Source organism: Cygnus olor, chromosome Z (assembly GCF_009769625.2).
Source record: "Cygnus olor isolate bCygOlo1 chromosome Z, bCygOlo1.pri.v2, whole genome shotgun sequence".
Lineage (NCBI taxonomy): Eukaryota > Metazoa > Chordata > Aves > Anseriformes > Anatidae > Cygnus > Cygnus olor.
Genome location: NC_049198.1, coordinates 24660943 through 24681797, shown reverse-complemented (window position 1 = coordinate 24681797; position 20855 = coordinate 24660943). Strand labels below are relative to the sequence as shown.

Sequence of the window (20855 nt, the reverse complement as noted above, 5' to 3'; positions counted from 1 at the left end):
AAAAAGTAAAAAAATTAGGTTCCCTTATTTTTTATCTATCTGGTGTAAAAGTATAACAGAATTAAAACCAAAATACAGTTTTCATTGTAAAGTATTCTTACTTAAACTATCAAATAGTTGTTGTTTTGGGATGGGTCTTTTATGAAAGGTCAACAAATATTTTCAAAAATTATGTTTTTTTTTAAGATATCCATAAAATCACAACCCATCTCCATTCCCTCAGAAAGAAATAAACAAATTATTAGATCCATCTTTTAATGTTTAATATACATATTTATATATATGTGTATGTAACCTTCAACATACTTACCTTACTAGAAGTAGCACTTCTAGATTTTCCAGAATCAGAGTCACTTCTAGAGTCTGATACTGATTTGGAGTCTGAAGAACTTCCCTCTGACGAACTGGACTCTGTATCAGAGGAACTGGATGTGTTTCTGTTTTTGGAGATCCCCTTTGCTTTCTTTTTACTTTCCTCTGCATTACTAGATATTAAAAATAAATAAATAAATGTAAAAGGCACACACAAAAACACCAAAGAAATGCACTTAGGCACCACAGTGTCATAGAATGGTTTGAGTTAGATTGAGTTAAAGATCACCTAGTTCCAACCCCCATGCCATGGGTAGGGACACCTTCCAAGGCCCCATTCAATTTGGCCTTGAACACTTCCAATGACTGGGCATCTGCAACTCAGGGCAACCCGTTCCTCACCATCTGAATAAAGAATTTCTTCCTAATGCCTAATCTAAACCTACCCTCTCCTAGTTTAAAGCCATTACTCCTTGTCCTATCACTACACTCCCTGAGAAAGTGTCCCTCCCCAGCTTTTCTGCAGGCCCCCTTCAGGTACTGGAAGGCTGCTCTAAGGTCTCCCTGGCGCTGCCTTTTCTGCAGGTTGAACAACCCCAACTCTCTCAGCCTGCCTTCATAGGGCAGGTGCCTCTGCCCTCTGATCATTTTTGTGAACCTCCTCTGGACTCACTTCTACAGATCCATGTGTTTCCTGTGCTGAGTGCCCCAGAGCTGAAGATAGGAAGCATTCTACATTGACATTTCAAGGTTTTATGAAACAAGCTTTAAGTCAATCCTTCTTCATGACAATGAAACTTGGTAAGATGGCGAAAGTAGTAGCTTATTTAAAGGAAAATTGTTCTACCTCTTTACACAGTACAACATCACACAATCTAAAACAGGTAATGGTCAAATAAAAATATGAACATGTTAAATATTAAAAATATTATTTGCATATATCGAGCCTGTGATATTTCAGAAAAGTGAAGACACCACTTTAGACAAAATATTTCTGACTATTCCACATGCAATTAACAGAATCATGATGGCTTATAACATGATTTTGCAAAGTATTATTGCTTTTAAACATCAATATATTGAATTTGTTAATTTTTCTAAATGAAGCCACCTAGAAAAATGCCTATAATATCTACAAATATTTTAATACATACAGAGTTTATATAGAACAGCTATTAACATTCATTCCGATGCTTTTGGTTATATCAAATACCTTACAGCTATTAGACTTCAGAGACAGTATTCTTCACACAGTTCTTCTCTTAGCCATGGCAACGTTGGATTATGTTGCTCTATGCTAACAGCTACTGAATATTATTAAAATCTGCCCTGTTTGCTCCTAATAATACTAATAACTAAAATTAACAGATTACCCTTTTGTCTTGGTGAGCAGGCAGGGGGTGAAGAAAGGAGAATTACCAGACAGAAATACTGCAGGAAATGAAAACTGTTTTCTAATAGTTGTCATGGAGGAGATAAATAATATTTCATGTAGAAAGAAAACCTCCCTTCTGGGATCGGCATGCTATAAACTTATACTTCCAAATCAGGTGTTCCATATACCACCTGATTCAGCTTCCTCCCCAGGACAATAAATTGGATACTGAAGTGCTGGAAGGGTAACAAGGTCAATAATAATTAAACAAATCCAGACCACTCGACTATTAATAGTCCCTTCAGACCCAAATTAAGTTGTTAAAACATCTTTGCTTAGCTTTCGGAGTAGTGTAGAAGAATATACTATGTTGCATTACAGTTTTAGATGGCAATTACTTTTAGAAGGGAAAAATACAGAGAAGGAATTGAAAAATTTAACATAACAGAAAGGAAAAATACTAGGGGCAAAGCAACGCCCCCCATCAATCTGGAACTTTCCAACACTGAATTGCCTAAATCACATTTGATCAAAATTATAAAAAATCTATAGTAAGATTTACACCATCCTAATAATGCCCAACTGTGCAACCGAAGATGAAATGAAAACCCAAAATTTTAATAGTCAAAAGTAATTTTCTCTGAAAGCAGTGAACTCGAAGCTTGCTAAGCTAAAAATGAAGGAGGAGTACACTTTACAAAAAGAGTCTAATGTAGCATACCTGATTGTTAAAATCATGGGAAAAACAGGAACTCCCTAGTTTAATATGACAAACATTTAAAAGCTAAAAATACTAATCTAAAAATAAAAATTCACTAATGTATACTGTTCAAAGTTTCCTCATGACATATAACACAAGTACTGACAAGACTGTCTACATTTCCCTCATTGCCATTGAACAGAATCTTTAGTTGCATCAACAAGTAAGCTATTGTGCATTATATAAATCAACTTGTTTTTCAAAACACATTCAATATTTAAAACAAAATTTGAGGATTAAAAATGTTACTTTACTGTGTATCAGTCAGTTTTGATGGGTAATCATTGTTTACCTTACTGCTTAAAATTTCAGACGTTATTCTAATGAAAAGAATTTACTGGTAACTAGCTTTTTAACTTTGCAATGATGAAAAGCCTGTATTAATTTAACCTACAGATTTCATTTGTTCTGAACAGGAAAAACAATATAAATCACTTTTAAAATCATTAAATCCTGACTTAAATTAATAAAGTCATAATTAGGGCATTATGCTGTGTTTGTTATGGAAGTGGCAAGGCGAGCTGCTTTAATTACTGTCTGTAATAAAAGGAGCAGAGTGCGTACTGCGCCCCAATCAGTGCTGTCAGCCACGACTGAGCTGAGCTGCAAACTCATCAAGTGAGCTGGCAGCAGACTATAGAGTAAAGGGCGATCATGTCTGCAGAGGCCACTTGCTGACAGCAGTGGAAGAAACAGATTCATACAATCCAAGGTATTAGCCCCAATTACTCAAAATTTTAATGATACTTTAATACATGATAACGCTGTTGATAATGGGCAATCTTAAAAAGCACTAACGCTTAAATATCTTATGACCGTTTCCCTTCACAGCCCTTGCCTCTAATATTTGGATCATAATCTTTTTAATATAACATTATTTAGAAAAATCAATTGTCTTAGTTACATAATGGCAAAGTGTTGAAGGACTTAATTTTAGCTCTCAGCAAAATTGCTGCAAAAGGTAATTAAGTGTTTCATACAACTGTCTGATCACTTATTCAGCCTCCCAAGGTTACATCAATTTTCAGAAAGCCACCCCAGATTTTACAAAAGTCAGAAATTAATTCTAAATTTAAGAGTAGTCTGATTAAAGAAAATATGAACACAATTCATACATAGAATATATATTGGCACATGCTTAAACATCAGTTGGATAATACACCTCCAAAAAAACCTAACTAAACACTTAGCAGACTGTTTACAGCAAAGTTGCTTCAGCAAAAAATTAGAACCATGCAAATGTATGCCTACTTTTCCTTAACAGCTCCAGATGTTTTCTTTGCTGTACTTTCTTTGCTGTCTGATTCACTGTCACTTGATTCTTCACTGGAAGAGGAACTTCCACTGCTCTCAGCACTGCCACCTTCCTCCTTATCTTCCTTCTCACTTTCACTGCCAGACTCACTCTCTGAAATTAAAAAAAAAACAAAACATTTTTTTCTAAGTATCTGACACAATTAGTATTTTAGAAATCTAAGCTTTTTTTTTTTTTTTTTTAAATAATGTTTTAGTATTGTAAGATCAAATTGCAAATTTCATCATTATTTACCTAGGGTCAAAAGCAGATAAGAAAATCACGTCTCCCCAACATTTACAAAATTCTCTTGGTAAAGATCTGCTTTCTTGTGTGTACAGTATGGTACTTCATCAAGCCAGAACTCCCAATAATAAATTAATTACATGTGGGTTCTTCAAAATTATATAACCCTGTCAGGGCTTGGAGATGACCTCATATTCTCTAATGTATATATTCACTTAACCGGCAGATTATCTTTTAAACCAATTGCTTAACTAGATGATCTATTCTTGGATATTGATAGTGATGATAGAGTCACTGATTTAAACAAATTATTCATCTTCTAATTAATCATATAGCTAAAAATATTCAAGTATCAGAAATTAATATATTATTTTCTTGCTTACAAGAACATTAAGTGATACCCAGTTCTAAGGTACATTTCTTCTGCATGTTCCTTCAGCTTAGGAATGAGAGTGAAGAAGTACCAACTTCAGATTTGAAAGGGCCATTCAACCAGATGCTGCTAATTCTTTAAGTCTCTAATGCCAAATATTTTATGTGTCTAACCTCTGGACCTGGAAGAATTTTTTGTCTTTTTCTTAAGTTTAGAAATGGCCAAAGAGACTCATGTTCTTCACTACATTTAAACTATATTAACATCTATTGAAATGGCAGTCTTGGAGAACTGTCTATCTCATATTATGCGAGAGACTGGCCAAGAAAACCTTAGCTCATTTGAAACAAAGCTGTCAGTTATATTCCCCACCATCACCTGAATTGTAGTAAATAGAAACTAGCATACTGTACTTCAGATTAAAACTGTAACACAATTTACTAAACAAAAACACATGAAATACTACAGTTATACAAGTTTGGCCATTTCTCAACACAGTAGCACATGCTATCAAAATAGTAATTCATAAACAACAAATTTCCCCAAACATTCAAGACTTATGGTTCTCATCAACCAAGGCTACGGGCATTTTTCCCGTAAAACGTTTCAGGGATTTAGTTTTAACTGGAACTGCAAATTTTCATTTCTCTTACAAGTATCAAAGTGAGATGAAAATAGCATGCCAGCCCTTTTTTTAACAGGGAAACAAAGCAAAGTCTAACTCTTTTAATGAACACGCAAGCCATATCTATACAATTAGTTGTTACTGCTATAGTGAATTTTAACTTTTTTCCTTTGATTCCCTAACGTTATATACACCTCTGGTTTTCGTTTGTTTTGTTTCTTTTTCTTTTTCTTTTTTTTTTCTCTGATTCATTTTAAGTAGTTGCCAGTTCTGAAGATAAAAGTTATTCAGGAACCAGAGATGAAAATCAGTTTTCAACTACCTACCTGTTGCACTGGTACTGGCAGACTCATCTTCCTCCTCTTCTGATTCAGAGTAGAACTTTTCAGTAGGTTTCTCTTTCTTTGTCTTACCTAGAATTGCAGTCCATTCCTTTGCCTGTAAATACATTTCAATGCTTACAATGCTTCTAGGCTTACTTTTCCAACCAGAGACACAAAAATATACACAACATGACAAAGAAAAACATCTGAAACAGTAGTATTAGGTGGTTTCTAAATAAATCCTCTAAGCAAGTCAAGAGAAAATATTTAGCTTCTCTTATTTTACACAATTAGGAGCACTAAAAGTTTTATACATACCTATAAAAGGTGAGATATGTCTGTTAGAGAGGCCAGAAAAAGATTTACTGAGGCAGATTAAAAGCATCAGTAACCATAAATAAATTTCTATGCCAAAAGAACCCAAAGTCTGAGAATTTTGTCTATGGATCCAGCTCAATTTAGCCTATTGCTGGAATGAAGGGTAAACACCACCTTTATCATCCCAAGTTTAAGAAGAAAACAGGTGTGGACCCAGTAAGCAGCAACAGTTCCAGTAGCCAGATGGCAATTGTATGTCACAGAATCACAGAATGGTTGAGGTTGGAATGGACCTCTGGAGATCATCTGGTCCACCCCCCTGGCCAAGCAAGTTGACCTAAAGCACGCTGAACAGGGTTGCATCCTGGCAGGTTTTGAATACCTCCAGAGAAGACTCTACAACCTCTCTAGGCAAACTATTCCAGTGCTGTCACCCTCATATTCATTTCTCATATTCAGCCAGAACTTTGTGTTTCAGTTTATGCCTGTTGCCTCTTGTCCTGTTGCTGGGCACCACGGAAAAGTCTGGCCCCATCCTCTTGACATCCTCCCTTTGTGTATTTAGAAACACTGATGAGATCCCCGCTCAGTTTTCTCTTCTCCAAGCTAAACAGGCTCATCTCTTTCATCCTCTCTTCATACGACAGATGCTCCAGCCCCTTAATCATCTTAGTAGCCCTCTGCTGGACTTGCTCTAGTATCTCCACGTCCCTCTCATACTGGTGAGCACAGAAACAAAAGTAATTCTTATCAAGAAGAGCACACCAGAACAAAACACTGCTTCAGCCAGACTTTTTTCTTTTCATATCTCCATATAATACTGAGAAGCAGAAGAAAAACTCTGGACAGGAAAGAAACAAATAGTCAGACAACCATACCAACAGTGATAAAAGTCTGCCTCACTGACAGCTGTGATCTAGAGTAAGACTAACTTTTGTAAGAGCTCTAACAATGAGTTGCAATGGAGTACAGTTCTAGAGACACAGTGACCTCCTCTTAAACACTGAAAGCTGCCAAAGCTTTGTAATGCTCCACCCAGCAACTGGTATTTTAAAAACTTAATACTCTTCTCAATTTGAATGACAATTTAACAATGGATTGCAGCTTAACAACTCAACTTGAAGTATTAGAGAAACCACAAAATTAATGACAATGAGGCACTCTCCATAGAAAATATTTGCAGAAAGCCTAGGGTAAAGGATTTTCATGTTTATTTTGAGGTTTAAATGGTCAGAGGGAGATGTTTTCTTTTATATTGTAGATGGATGTTACTCCATTTGATCGATTTCCTGCAATGCTTTTTGTTTTTATGGACAAAGGTGCCTCCATACATTCTTTCATGCCAACCTTATCATTTATAATAACACTTCTTGAGATGACTGCTGTCAGACTCTCCTCATAAAAGCTTTCAGAAGTTTGTACACAAATATCTCTTTCCCTGAAATGTATATAAGAAGGTAAAGAAGTAATACTGAAGTACTAAAGAGAAATGTTTGTTCTACCACATCACTGTTTACTGGCCTCTGCAACTCATACCCGTTATTTAGCATTTCCTTCATTCATTCTATTTCTAACATCTTATATGCAAATTAATTCATGTGCAATTTAGTGTGGAATTTGGCTCAGGACAAGGGCCACATGCTTCTCTGGTAAGACCTGTTACAAGAACGTATCTCTGAGAGCATCACCAGTTCCGTATATTACAGTACATTTCAATTCCTGTTATTGTACAATAGCTTTCACTGACATTTATTAGTACTCCAATACCCAATGCATAAATCACAGCTCTGGAACCAGAACACGACTGCCTGCTAGTTTACAAGCTAGTAATGGAATGCTGTAGTAGATGACTAATCCTGTAAAGTCAACAAATGAGTACTGCACTAACAAATGACATTTTCTTTTTAAAAACTTTCCTAATTCTATTCAGACCATCTGAAATGTAAACCCTGGCCTCTTCCAAACTTTACACTTCGAAACATACATAACTCTTCCCCTGCTGCTGCCAGTATACTACCAATTTTTTTCTTTTAAGACTCGGATTTATACACTAATAAACCACCACGCACCTACTACTTTGGTATTCCAGTAACAGTTATCATTAACTGCAATTACCATACTGTGGCAGAGTGAATATAAGAAGTATGAAATAAAAAATGAGATGGAAGGGAAGAAAGTTAATTTAGTCTACAAGTGAAGTGGAAGTGGCCTACAGTTGACCCATTTCTCTCATTGAAAATAAACAGTATGTTGCAGATTTTAAAATTTTCAATTTCCAAGCTAAAACAAGCCACATGGATGATCACATGTATCAAAAGTTTTCAGTACAGCACAAACATGTTGTTTAAGTACTTATATTTTAAGGTAATGTTCTGTATTGGCGCATGTGTTCAGCAAAGTTACTTTCAATGATGCCAACATACCGACTCAGCCACTTCAACGTTCCGCACAGCAGGGTCAGGTGCCACATCTGGCCAGTCAGACAGCTCCAGGTAGCCAGTAGCTCGGCTGTTCAGTGTGTGAGACAAGGTGCCAAGCTGGAAATGATCTCGATCTATTAAAAAAACGGGGGAGGGGAAAATATACAAACAACATGAGCTCTACCACAAAGAGCAATCTTAATCAGGCTAAAGGTAATTGCCATTATATTACCTCAAATGTCATGGAATAAATATAAACTAGGAAGCTCTTCATAGGTCAAAAAACTGATTTCAGTCCATAGATTACAATAATCTCCCCCATAATGGTCAATAAAAAAGCTAATCAGTCAGTGTGTTTAGAGGTGTTGCTCTGAAATGTAGCTTCTCTAAAAATTACTTTACTGTGAATATTAAGAATGACAGCACAGTTAAACAATCCATATACATGTCTTGGCACAAACACATCCAGAATCTTAATAGTTTTTCTTCAAAATGGAGCTCTTTTTACCGCTTTGAACATTAGTAAGTATGAAAATTAAAACTGCAAATTACCACAATAACAGAGCATTTTTAATTCAGATAACCTAATAACCTTTTTATTTGAGAATACAATGATTCTTTTAAATAGATGGAAAATGCACTGGGAAAATTATCACTTTGGAGAAAAACAATAAAAATCTAATCTACTGAGATTCAGTTTTTTTCAGATTTGTAATACATTTACAATACATTAATAACCTTCTATTAAAGTCTAGATAAAAACTAAAGATATTTTTCTAAATTGAAGAATATTTTTCCTCAAAAGACATACTTTCAGTTATTAAACCAAATTTAAAATCAACACGAACAGAAACTGATCAGTTTGTCAGGGTTTATCAGGTAAATGCAATGTGTACGCAACATGTAAACTTTGCTTGCTGAAAAGCAAGTAAACAGAGTGAGTATTCTTGCATATTAATCATCTGTGTTTTCTAAGTGGCGCAATTTGTGAGCATATTTGAAATAGAATAGGCTGTCACATTCCTTTACACAATGAACATTTACCAAATGATTTTGGCAGTTATACCTTTAAAAGGAGACTCAAGCAATGGGGCAGGTTTCTGTGCCAGAAATATTTTTTTGGCATATTTGCTTAAAGCTCCACTCTTCTCATTCGGAACAATAAGCTGCCTAATAAATCTTGTACGGTCTCTGATGTCGTAGCTTTGATCATACTTGCCGAGATTTAATACGTACTGGGTAAGCAATTTTGTCTGTGGAAAAAAACAGGACAAGAACAGAATACAAGTTATTTATGATTATTGATAACTCTGGATAAACATATTTAAAGAGGTAATAAAAATGAATGGTTATGTCAAACAAATGTTGTTCCACAGGGAATATGCATTTCTAAAGCTGCAAATGGAATTCTGAAGCCAAAGCACATGTCCTCTTCTGTACTGGGGAGGTGAATGCTGAGTACTGAGAAGCAGCCATGTGCTAGATTATTAAACTGCTGAAGTGGAAAGAAAGGCATCATTAAAAAAATAATCATATATGGCAAACCCGCTGAAGGGTCTACGTGAGGATAATGAATGTGGAAATACAACTAAAAACATGGCACTCAAAACTTAATCGGAAAAATATGCAGGACATCAAAACATCAGAGGGTATTAGGGGGCTGGCAAACTGCTTCTGCTGAGGTGTGTTTTATGAAGAGATACTGTCCCTGGCATAAGCAGTGTCTGCACTCTGACTGCACTCAGTTACTTTATCCTGAATTATGACCCATTAAAGCAGACACATGAATCACTGAACTGGATTACTGCAAATTATTTGCAGTGCATTTAGCTGTTACTTTTTCATAAAAGCAAGCTGCTGATGCCCTCTAAAAACCAGGATAAAAGACTTCTTCCATTTTTTTTCTTGAAGCTTAAAGCCTCCAGTAATATCGGTCATTTATTTATTTATGTAAAAGAGCAACTTATATTATCACAGCTTTTTACAGCATAATAGGATTTCCTAATTTGATGTCTGATAATATTAACATGTATTAAATAATTTTAATAATCCAGTTAAATTTTTAAAACTGAAAAAAAAGGACGACTTTCCCCATACCTTAGAAATACTGCAGTGTAAACAGAGCAATAATACCAAACAGACTTGTATCCATTAGCTACACTCAAAAGAAGTACGCCACTTTGTTCATACTGAAGCAAATAGTAAAAAGAGCAAAAATAATTTACCATCATAAGGAAGGTAATTTTTAGTATAACAACTCAGACTAGATGAATAACGCAGGGTTAAAACATTGTCAATAAGGACTTCATTTCTTTACACAAAGAAACAGGCTTGTACATATATTTTGTTTATCATGCTATTGTTACAACAGTTACAGTTTCAATTATGTGAGGGGAGGAAAATGGAAATAAAACATTCAATTTTGTGACATACAACATGCTGGGAAAAGTTCAGCTTTGAGGATGCAAGTTAGAGTTTTTCTATATCTGTACAAAGAGTTTTTTCAGCATATTGATTAATTCCTGTAAGTGACGTACACAGTAAACAAAAATCGTTTTTTATTTTAACCATAAAAAATACATTATATAGAAGCATACCAAAGCATACCAAAGATCTGAAGAAATTAGTCATATTACATTAGAATAAAAAAAATAAAAGCATACTTTAAAAAAAAATCAGGGCAACATTTTTTTTTTCTTTATGAAATCCAAGAGTAGTGCTGTGAAAAGACATTTTTTCCCCCAAGGTACTTAGCACTGGAAAAAGGAAAAGGTTTCTATATGTATTTTACAGCTTTCTGGCAGCTATTTCTATATCATGGTATAACATTTTAAACAACTATATTGGACAGAATATATGTAATCTGCACTTAAGCATGATTTATGTTGTTTAATCAATATGGAATTGGAAGGGAGTGGTCTCAGGTAGCCTGGATTGAACTATATGAGGACTACTTCTAGTAGCCTTTGTCATCACTTCGCCTCTGTAAAACAAAACAAGCCTCCTTCCTGTCATAGCAGAAAGCTCAGCAGAACAGATTACAAAAAAAAAACCATAAAAGTGTTTGCCAGTGAATTGCTAAAGGGCCAGGAAAAGTTGAGGGCCTTGCTATCATGGTGGACACCTTTTTGGTGAGTACTAATGAACTAGAAAAAGAGTTGATCCTGAGAGACTGCATACTCTTAATTGGATCATCTTCTCCATGATCCTTTCCTTCTTCTTCTCCCCTAGAAGACCTCTTCCATATTGTCCAATACAAATAAAGATACAATATATATGGAAGAATGCTTCATATCTGCAAGAAGTCTCCTTGCAGATATCATAAATAGTTTTCATGAAAATAACTTGAAAACACTAATTTTTTTCTTGTCTTATGGCAATTCAACCAAACAAGTCAGAGAAGCTTTTCTACATGGAGGTAGCTAATAGGAAAAATCAATTTTAATTAAAAACTGAAAATAAATTAATGAATACTCATCAGTTTTACCAACAAAGGAACATCCGTAAAAAGCTGAAAATTATTTGAGCAAGCAAGTTAATTTGGTGAAATATGACAGAATCTGCAAACCATGTCTGTTTCACAGTACAATAAGACAAACCATTCCGATATAGAGGAATAATACATTTATTACTATACGCCAACATCACTTGTTATCTGGACATGCCCATTATTTAGGCATAATAGCTCTTGTTTTTACCCACACTGTTAGTTTAGCATCTATTGCTATTGTTTGTACATTTTGGTATGGCCAATGTGAAAGGTATGCAGCAGGTTATCCTTCAGCAACGTTTCTAGAACTTTCCAGCTACAAGAGTTCTATTTAAGAATTTAGTGCATGCCCTATATTACCAGCCATTATGTTTTTGGCAGATCTCTGCTTGATGAATATTTTATTACAAATACCACCAATGCTGAGTCTCTACAGTGTCAGAGAAGCAGCAATTCATTCACTCTTCGGTATCATTAGCTTGTATAACTTGATACTTTAGACATATACAACAAGGATATTGTGCTAAACTACATTCAACAAATTGTTTACACATTACAACTACCTGGGACTTTTCCCAGCATGACTCCTATTGTGTTACACAACAGAAACACATCAAAATCTGTATTCTTCCTGTAACATGCAACAAACAGCTCAGACAGCTAGGTGCCATGGTTTCTGCATAACTGTTTCTCTCACATGACCTCCACTTAGACAGTGATATAGCTTATTCACAAGGATTCACATGTCCCTAAGTGATGAAAAAAGGAAGTAAGTTTACTAAACAACATAGACAACCAGAAGAAAGCCTGTTCTTATTATATATTTATCCAGATAGGTCTGAACTTGAAGTTTTTAAATTATAAATAGCCTTTGCAAATTCAAGAGGTGATCATGGGATTTAAAGAATATTACTGGAAATTCTTATGAAAAACACTGAATTTTAAAAGTATTCTTGAGAACATGTTGCATTAACTATTTGGATATATGCTGAAGTAAATTAACAGCAAATCAAATATGATATTCTATGGATAGTGAAAAAAATAGTCATATTCACTCCAGAATTCTTTGCTTTTCTCCAAACAAGATATAACAGATAAATTTCATCTGTCCTACCCTCATGTGGGGAAAGAAGTCTTTTTGTTTGTTTAAGTTGCTCTCTGCTGTCCTGACACTACTTTTCAATAAAGACACATTGTATCTTTGAGACTTTGGATGAAACAGATAGATAAAGGATTCAAAAGTATGTGTAGGGTAGGATACACCAGGAGAAAACAGGGAGATGGAGAGAAAGGGACAGACTGACAACTGAGCAACCACATGTACAACTTTTGGCTTGAAACTTGAAAATTATGTGAATATTAGTGGCTGGACTTTTTAGGAACTGCAGTCACTCCAGAAAGAAATGTTTCAATATTGAGCAAGTAGAGAAGATTCTTATTCCTGGGAATGATGTAGCTATACAAAGAGTGCTGTGAGCTCTTAAAGGCAAAAATATGTATTCTAATTTGGAAGGAGCTCTGAATCAAGCCAGATCATCAACCTACTCTTTTCAAATTCTGTATATGAATATCTTGATGACTTGAGAAGAAAACTTGTTACTCCACAGCCTAAAACTAAAAGAGGAAAACACCCTTCCATGATACTCATCATTTAGTAGAAATCTCAGGAGACAGTTTCTTCTGCTTTATCACCACTACTGTATTTCAAACCAAGATTATGTGAAACTGGAAAAGGAGTATCACAAAATCACCATCTCACTATAGGCTACGGACTTTTGGCCATCTAGAAAAATAAGTAAATATTACATAATGTGCCAGTCGGAGACAAATAAGATAATCAAACCAATCTTACCTTAGCTCAGTCAGCACTTTCATTAAGATGAGAACTGACAGAAAGAACTCACCTTTTGTTACTCACCCATTTTAGACTATCTAACGCTAAGCATGAACAAAGGACAAGCATTTGTTCTTATCTGAATGGAAGGTGAGACAGTTCATCTCCCACATGCCCTACAGAATAAAGTCTCAGATGGATCAAGTCTGCAGTTGGATATAGCTATCAAGGAAAGAGAAGACACCACAGTTGCAGAGATGTGAGATCCTATGCTGTTAAAGCTACTGGAAAACAAAGAGGTCTAGCAGTCCAAGAAAAGCATATATATCTCAGACAACATATTCCTTATATATTTGGAAAACATTTTACAACCTTTTATAGTAATAATTGGAATTACAGTGAAAAATTAGTGTCAAGATGCTATATTCCATAGCTAGTAAGTGACAAAGTTCACAGTACTGTCATTGAGATGAATGAGGCAGTTGGCACCTCTCACAGCTATGGAGATCTAAGTTCATCCTTCTGTATTATCTGACATTTTTAGACTATTACCAGAGATGATCAAAACCCACTCTCTTCACAAGGTATAGTGAAATAATAAGAAATACGGAGAAAAGGGAAAGCAGTTACTATATTTAAGATGAGCACTGATGGAAAGACATTGAGGCCTGTTGCCAGCATCTTCTTTTAGATACCCTGAACAAAAAAGGAGCAGCTTTTTGTTCAAATTGACAGCAGTCCCCTGAATATTCTGCTCTGTGATCCAGAAAACAGCAAATCACAGCTGAAAAATCTCCAGTCTGATATTACTTATACAATTTATATACTACTATACTATCTACTTACCTGAACTAAAAAATAAAATAAAATTCTACAAATCTCAATAAAAAGAGAGGCAAAAAGAAAAAAGTGATCTCATCAATATATTCATATTTACAGTACAGCCCATACTCAAGGACTCCTGTTTAGATTTGGGCTGTTAGACTTCTGAAAACCTGATGTTCAGCTTTTCTTCATAGAATAACATAGACTAGTTTTAGTTATTTATATAAAACAAGTTACCACTGGTCTATATAGACTGCACAAAAACCACTGTGACTTTAAATACATACTCTTGAGTATTTAAGCCTTACCTGCTTTGAGTTTGTTAAATAGAGTTTTGCTCCCAAATTTAAGATCTGCAACTTTACAAGGTCATCTTCATTAGTGAAGCTCTTGGCCGTCTTTCTCAAAACATCAGGTGCAATCTTTGGAACCCGTTCACAGTACTCCCCAATGAGCCACAAGATGCTGGCTCTTGCTACTGGAACCTGAGAAAACATAACACACTCTAAGTTAACATATTCACAAAGAATATGTGTTTACTTGCACAGTGGTCAGTAGGAATTTAAAATACTACATAAATGCAATTGCCATGAAAGAAATACAGACCCAAATTGAACCCTGTTCAACACACCCATTATGGTAGATTGAGTGTACATAGTCATGAAAGATGCTTATCTTCCCATACCATCCCAAAAAACACACATTACAAGTTGAGAAGACAAACAGAGCAGGAATGCAAACAGAGAAATACAGAAGTGATATCTTCATGTTCACAGTACAAGGCAGTAGCCAGAAGAAAATCCAAGTCTTTGAGGTTCAGTTGGAAATGCTTGCCACGAGATTATGCTGAACACCATGCTGAAACACAACAGTGCTTTTTGTGAGTATATTCATAGTTTTCAACTACACAGTTTCCAACAACACAGCTTTCTCAGCTCCTGCCCATCAATTTTAAAAGCATTGGAATTTAAGACTACTATTATCTTTCCTCCATTTTTGTTTAAAATTTTATGACAGTAAGATTCCTATTTTTGCAAATGTGCAAGGCATGCTGCACATTGAATTCTGTAGACTGGAGTTCAAAATCAGTTTTCTCCTTTTTGGAATAGGATCTAACTCCTTAAGTGAAAACATTCTGACCAGAAACTTCATATAGGTCTTTTTTTGGAGCTACTTGACTGCATTTCACTGAAATAACTGGAAGGAGCAGTTGTTGGATGAACTCCCAGTGCAGATGGTGCTGACTTAAAAAGCGCAGTACTGTCACAGATGGAGGGAAAGCAGAATGGAACAACACAGAAGGAAGCTGAAGATCACACTTCATGCAAAGTTAAGCTATAAGCAGTCAGGAGTTACATGTAGTAATATACACACATGATTTTCAAATGTGGGCTATCCTATATTACCTGGTGGTCAAATTAAAAATTGCACTTGTGCTATATACCACCTGATAACTTTTTTCCTTCCTGGAGTGGAAGGGAGAAAGCACGTGATGAGAAAATTCATTTAGGGAGAAACATGTCTTTGAGCACCATAGTTTGCAGATGCAATGCCAGTTCTACATAAATTCTTGTTCAACACATTTTGAAAAAAACGTAACTGTTCTACCCTGTAAAATGACTGACTGTGGTTTAGAAATAAATATATCAGGGGAAAGATTCCAACTATAACTGCAATTTCAGCTAATTTTTTTCAGCATTTTTTTCTAAGTAAAAACATGCACTAACATCTTCAATTACTTCCTGCACCATATACGTATCTTTTTAAATAAGCTTACATTCAAATCAGTGTGAGCTCTGTGTTAGGTGAGATTCACAGGAGAAGACAAGCTCGAGAAATTCATCACCGAGATTCTCAAAACACTAGCTCTTACTATCTTATATTTATGTTTTAGTTACTTTTTCAGCATTTGTCCATAATTTATATTGCACGTATATGTGTCAGAACTACAACGGGAAACAGCTGCTGAGAATCCTACTCTTTAAGCATTTAGAATTTGGAAGTACTACTTTTCAGCTACAGTCATAAAAGTCAATAAATGCAAGTCAACTTGCAACCTTGCAAACTGCAACCAAGGTTCAGGATAGTATTTTCCAAACCATGGTCCACAGTCCCTAATAAATGCCTCACTAAACCATATTGAAGAAATACTGATTATATCCACAAGAAATTTTAATGATTAACCGTGTTGTACTACTGCATAAAGTTTGGGAATTTCTTTGAATAATATCAACCTCAAAGTACCTGACTTTATATTGCACAGTGCTGCAAATACACAGATAACAAAAATATAAACAAAGGATTGCTTCTACTGAAAGAAAAATCAACTATATCATGGAAAGTGGTAACAGAGGAGTCCAACAACAACAACAACAACAAATCCCTCAACAAATCCCTCTGAAAAGACATTTGAGGGCAGAAACAACATAATTGGCAAAATATTGTATTTAGAGTGCTATAACACAGTGATGTAAGATACATAAATATAAATAAATATTGAATGAGATGAAGATAAAACTTTTTTGTGACTTGATAAAAAATTTAAATGGTCTTGGGACCTTCGGTATGGGAGAGGGGAACAAGCTGCTGAAAAACTGCTAAATATAAAAACTTCAAATGTACTTAGAAAATGTTCACTTGTAATACAGTAAGACTGATGTCATTACTGTACACTGATTTCAGAAGGGAAAGAGGTTATTTCTAATGTTCCAAAGGTTACACTGCATTAAGACCTCACTCCCAATCTATTATTTTAAATTGGGCTAAAGAATAGTAATTGAGTGGTACATTAAATTTTCCAGTATTGGAGCAGTTCAAGTTGCCTGCTGTACAGATAGATACTTCTAAATAAGAATATATGGGCAACTTCAGATTTCAATTATGCTAGATTTATTTTTCTTAAATATTTCATTATAGACTTGTTAAAAAACTAGAATTCAACAAGAGAACACCAACTACCCCATTTTGGGCAGCAGCCTATTAGAAACATCCCTTTTTCTATTACTGTCTTTTCATAAAGCAAAAATACCTCTTAAAGCAGACTAATTTCAAAAATAGTACATATTATGAAAGACAAACAGAATTATACTTTTCCCAGTCAAATCCAGGACTACACTTTAAAAGCACACTGTAATATTTAAATGCACACTGTTATAGTCTCATAATTTTTCCTTCTATTAAACCAGATTGTAAAATGTAAATCTTGCAAAAATAATTTTAGAATGTTAAATAAGCAAACCAAACAAAGCTTAGTTTGAAAAACAGTGACAACGGAAACCAGATAACATACCTCATGAGTGTGTGCCTTTTAATCAGGTGGTTAGCTTACTATATAAATATAGCATATATTAAACACAATTTTGTGCAATGAGAATCAGTATCAATTAGTGATTTTTTGAATCAAACTCTAAGTGGAAGCCATTTTAATGAAAAGTATACTAGGAACTGATGAACCCAATGTTTCCGTGTCACTGGATTCATTTGGGGTCAAAATCACACAATATTTTCAGACTTCTTTTTTCCCTGTTTAAGTCTTCCAGTCCTCAGCTATGTAATGTCAAGTGCATGATCTTGCAGCCGTTGTTTTCAAAGCGTTCAAAACAGCAAACAAGAAATGAAGCCACTTCTAGACCTTCATTGCCTTTTCCAGTATAGCATAAGTAGGGACCTTGAATCGACAAAAATGCTGGAAATAATACTTCCATTATTCTGCCCTGCTCTGCATTGTCCTCAAAAGCAAACAGGATTGTAAATTACTTTGCCTTATGTTTTATTCTATCTGCCCTGAGCAAGTGGTTAAGTGCACTTCTCAAGCCTTGGTATAAGAAAGCAGTTTCTACAGCCATTTTAACCCATTACCTGTCTGGTGGACAATAAATAAGTATTTAGAAATAATAATAATAACAAAAAACAAAACAAAACAAAAACAAACAAAAAAACCAGCCAGACCCTTTCCCTTCAAATTAAGATTCTGGTTACTTACAGCAGTTAGAGAAAAACATCTATAAAGATTTAACAGATCATTCTAAGCAGCACAATTCAAAAGTTATTGTTATTCAGCTCTAACCTTACTACACAAAATACCAGGCTAAAATACAACTTAAAATGACCAGTTTTGTTTATTTACATTTGTCACAAAACAAGTAGATATTCAAACAAATTGCAAATTAGGTCTCATTTTCTGCATCTTGAAATTGTAATTTTATTGTAAGTTTATTTGGAATCAGAAATGGAAAGGGGATTTTGATGTGATAATGTCAAACTGTCAACATGAAGAAAAGGTACAAAAGAAAGTCTCAGCTGTTAACCCAATTTAATTAACCTAGTCTAGCCAATCCACTTGAAACTTAATTCAGATTAAAACTGCTACTATTTGCACTTAGACAAATTCTGGACTATAGGTGTTTCAAAACGAAGATATTTTCTAAAAAAAAGTAGATATGATTATATAATGAGGAAATATTTTAAAAGCTTTTGAAAAAGCCCCTCATCAGCATCTTTGTAAAAACTCCATCCTTTACCAGGTGGAAAGGTACCCTCATGAATTAAAAAGTACTAAAAAATATAAAAGACAGAAAAACAGTTACAAATAAAAGTTAAAACCATTAAATGTCCCTCAGGGACCTGTAGGAGAAAACATGCTGCTCAACAGATCTGCGAGTAACTGAGGAGTTATCTAGTAAGGTAACAAAGTCTGCTGACACAAAATTATTCAAGGTAATCTAAACTAAAACTGTGCTTGAAGAGTTGCAGGTGACTTATTAGTAATATTTTTTAATGTTCAGACGTGATGCAGATGGCCTTGAAATATCATCAACAAAACTTCAGAAAAAAAAATCTAAACATACTCACAGAATCCAAATGCTTTCTAGTGAAGAATATCTTGGGATCATAAACTACAATTCTTTGGAAATATTAACTCAATGTTCAGCAGAAGTCAAAAGGAAGACAACCATAGGAAAAGCAAGATCAAAAAGATCCAACAAAATCATTGTCACTGCTTAAAATTTCTTCATATTCTGACTACTGTGTGCAAGTTCTGGCCTCCCCACTTCAAAAAACACACAGGTATCAGGAAAGACAAAGAGAAGAGGGAAAGGTTTATAAAAGATACAGAATACAGGTTATTTAGACTACAATTTTTGGATTACTGAACATGATGATGCTGATAGCAATCTCAAGCCTCCAGTCAGAGGCTGAGAAGGTATGTAGGAGGAACATCATAATCAACTTGCTCTTATATTTTAATTCTTATCCCTAAAGCAGCAATTATTGGCCACTGCTGAACATGAGGCTACTCTATTAAGAGGACTTTCAGACTCAGCCAGTATCACGACAACACATTAACAGATTAAAAGCCAAACGGTAACTTCTTCATGATCTTTAAAAAACCAGAAATTTACAGAGATCCAATCATTCTCATAATATCTTTAAAAAAAAATAAAAACCACCACACACACACACACAAAAAAAAAAACAGACCTTCAGTTACAGCTTTTGAAGTGTGGAGTGTGTGGAGGAAATAACCTGGAATATAGCTAGGCTGAGCTGTTCTATGTACAGGTCTAGGGGGTACTCAAAAAATATCACACACGAAATAGATCTCATAGATCTTTGCTTAGGCACACCTGAGGTGAAAGTTTAAGGTATAAATGAGAACATACAAAAACAAAGGAAGAAAAATAGGCACTCTTTTTAGATATATAAGAAACATTAGTTAAAGGGCAAACTGAAATAGACCTAGTCCTAAAGTTTTATTATAAAAAGAGTGAATTATCTACAAGAGCTCTGTATTTTTTAATTGAACTTCCTAACACTTATTATAGTTGGTCATATAATATTTAGCTTACTATACATCCTGTCACTTGCTAAATGGCTTCTGAAGATCTTCCGTATGAATAAGTTTCAGATCAGATAACCTGAAAGAAACGTTTCTATGGAAGATTTTTAGGCACCTCATCATTGACAGTTACAATTTCAGCTCAACACAAGTGAAGCTTATAACCACATTAGGGCAACAAATTCAGGCACCAACGAAAAACGTCATTCTATCCAGTTCCCATCAATTTTATTTTAGTGGTGAAGTGTTCAACATTTACCTAAACTAAAACATGGCAAAACAATCAAAAGGTTCATTTTTACTTTACATGTTTGCTTTTTTTTTTTTTAACTGTATATAGTTCTGTTCATTCTTTCTGCTGTTTTACATACTATTAAATTAAACTAAACTCCATTCTAAGAAGCACCAAACAATTTCTTTGCTCGCACTCCCCCACCCCCCAGCTACTTTCAAGCTCACTCAATATTTGGTTGCTTCTCCTTTGTCTAAATGCAAGAGTCCTTTCAAGACAGTGGTATGCTTTTGCATAGAGAATAAGGTAGGTCTCTTAAACTTAAATCCAAATTGAAAAACGAGCATAGAAAAACTTTCCTAACAGAAGAGGTCAGTAAAAACAGAGAGCTGTTGAAAAGCTAGGGCTGGGCAATCAATAACCACATGAAACTCAGCAGGAGCAAGTGCCAGATCCTTCACCTGGGATGGGGTAACCCTGGCTATACACACAGGCTGGGGGATGAGAGGCTGGAGAGCAGCTCCACAGAAAAGGATCTGGTGGTTCTGGTTGACAGCAAGATGAACATGACTCAAAAGTGTGCCCTGGC

The 20855-nt window shown here is 34.9% G+C and overlaps 1 protein-coding gene across 2 annotated transcripts in view; it reads right to left on the bottom strand.

Annotated features, from left to right (window-relative positions):
* AP3B1 (adaptor related protein complex 3 subunit beta 1) overlaps positions 1 to 20855 on the bottom strand; it is a 167622-nt gene that overhangs the window by 63733 nt on the left and 83034 nt on the right. For both annotated transcript variants that reach the window (XM_040540782.1, XM_040540781.1), the window contains exons 15-20: positions 14504 to 14680; positions 9113 to 9299; positions 8050 to 8180; positions 5312 to 5423; positions 3699 to 3855; positions 311 to 485 (exon numbers count right to left, since the gene is read on the bottom strand). In XM_040540782.1, the coding sequence (XP_040396716.1) occupies positions 311 to 485; positions 3699 to 3855; positions 5312 to 5423; positions 8050 to 8180; positions 9113 to 9299; positions 14504 to 14680 (939 nt within the window). The remainder of the gene's footprint in view (positions 1 to 310; positions 486 to 3698; positions 3856 to 5311; positions 5424 to 8049; positions 8181 to 9112; positions 9300 to 14503; positions 14681 to 20855) is intronic.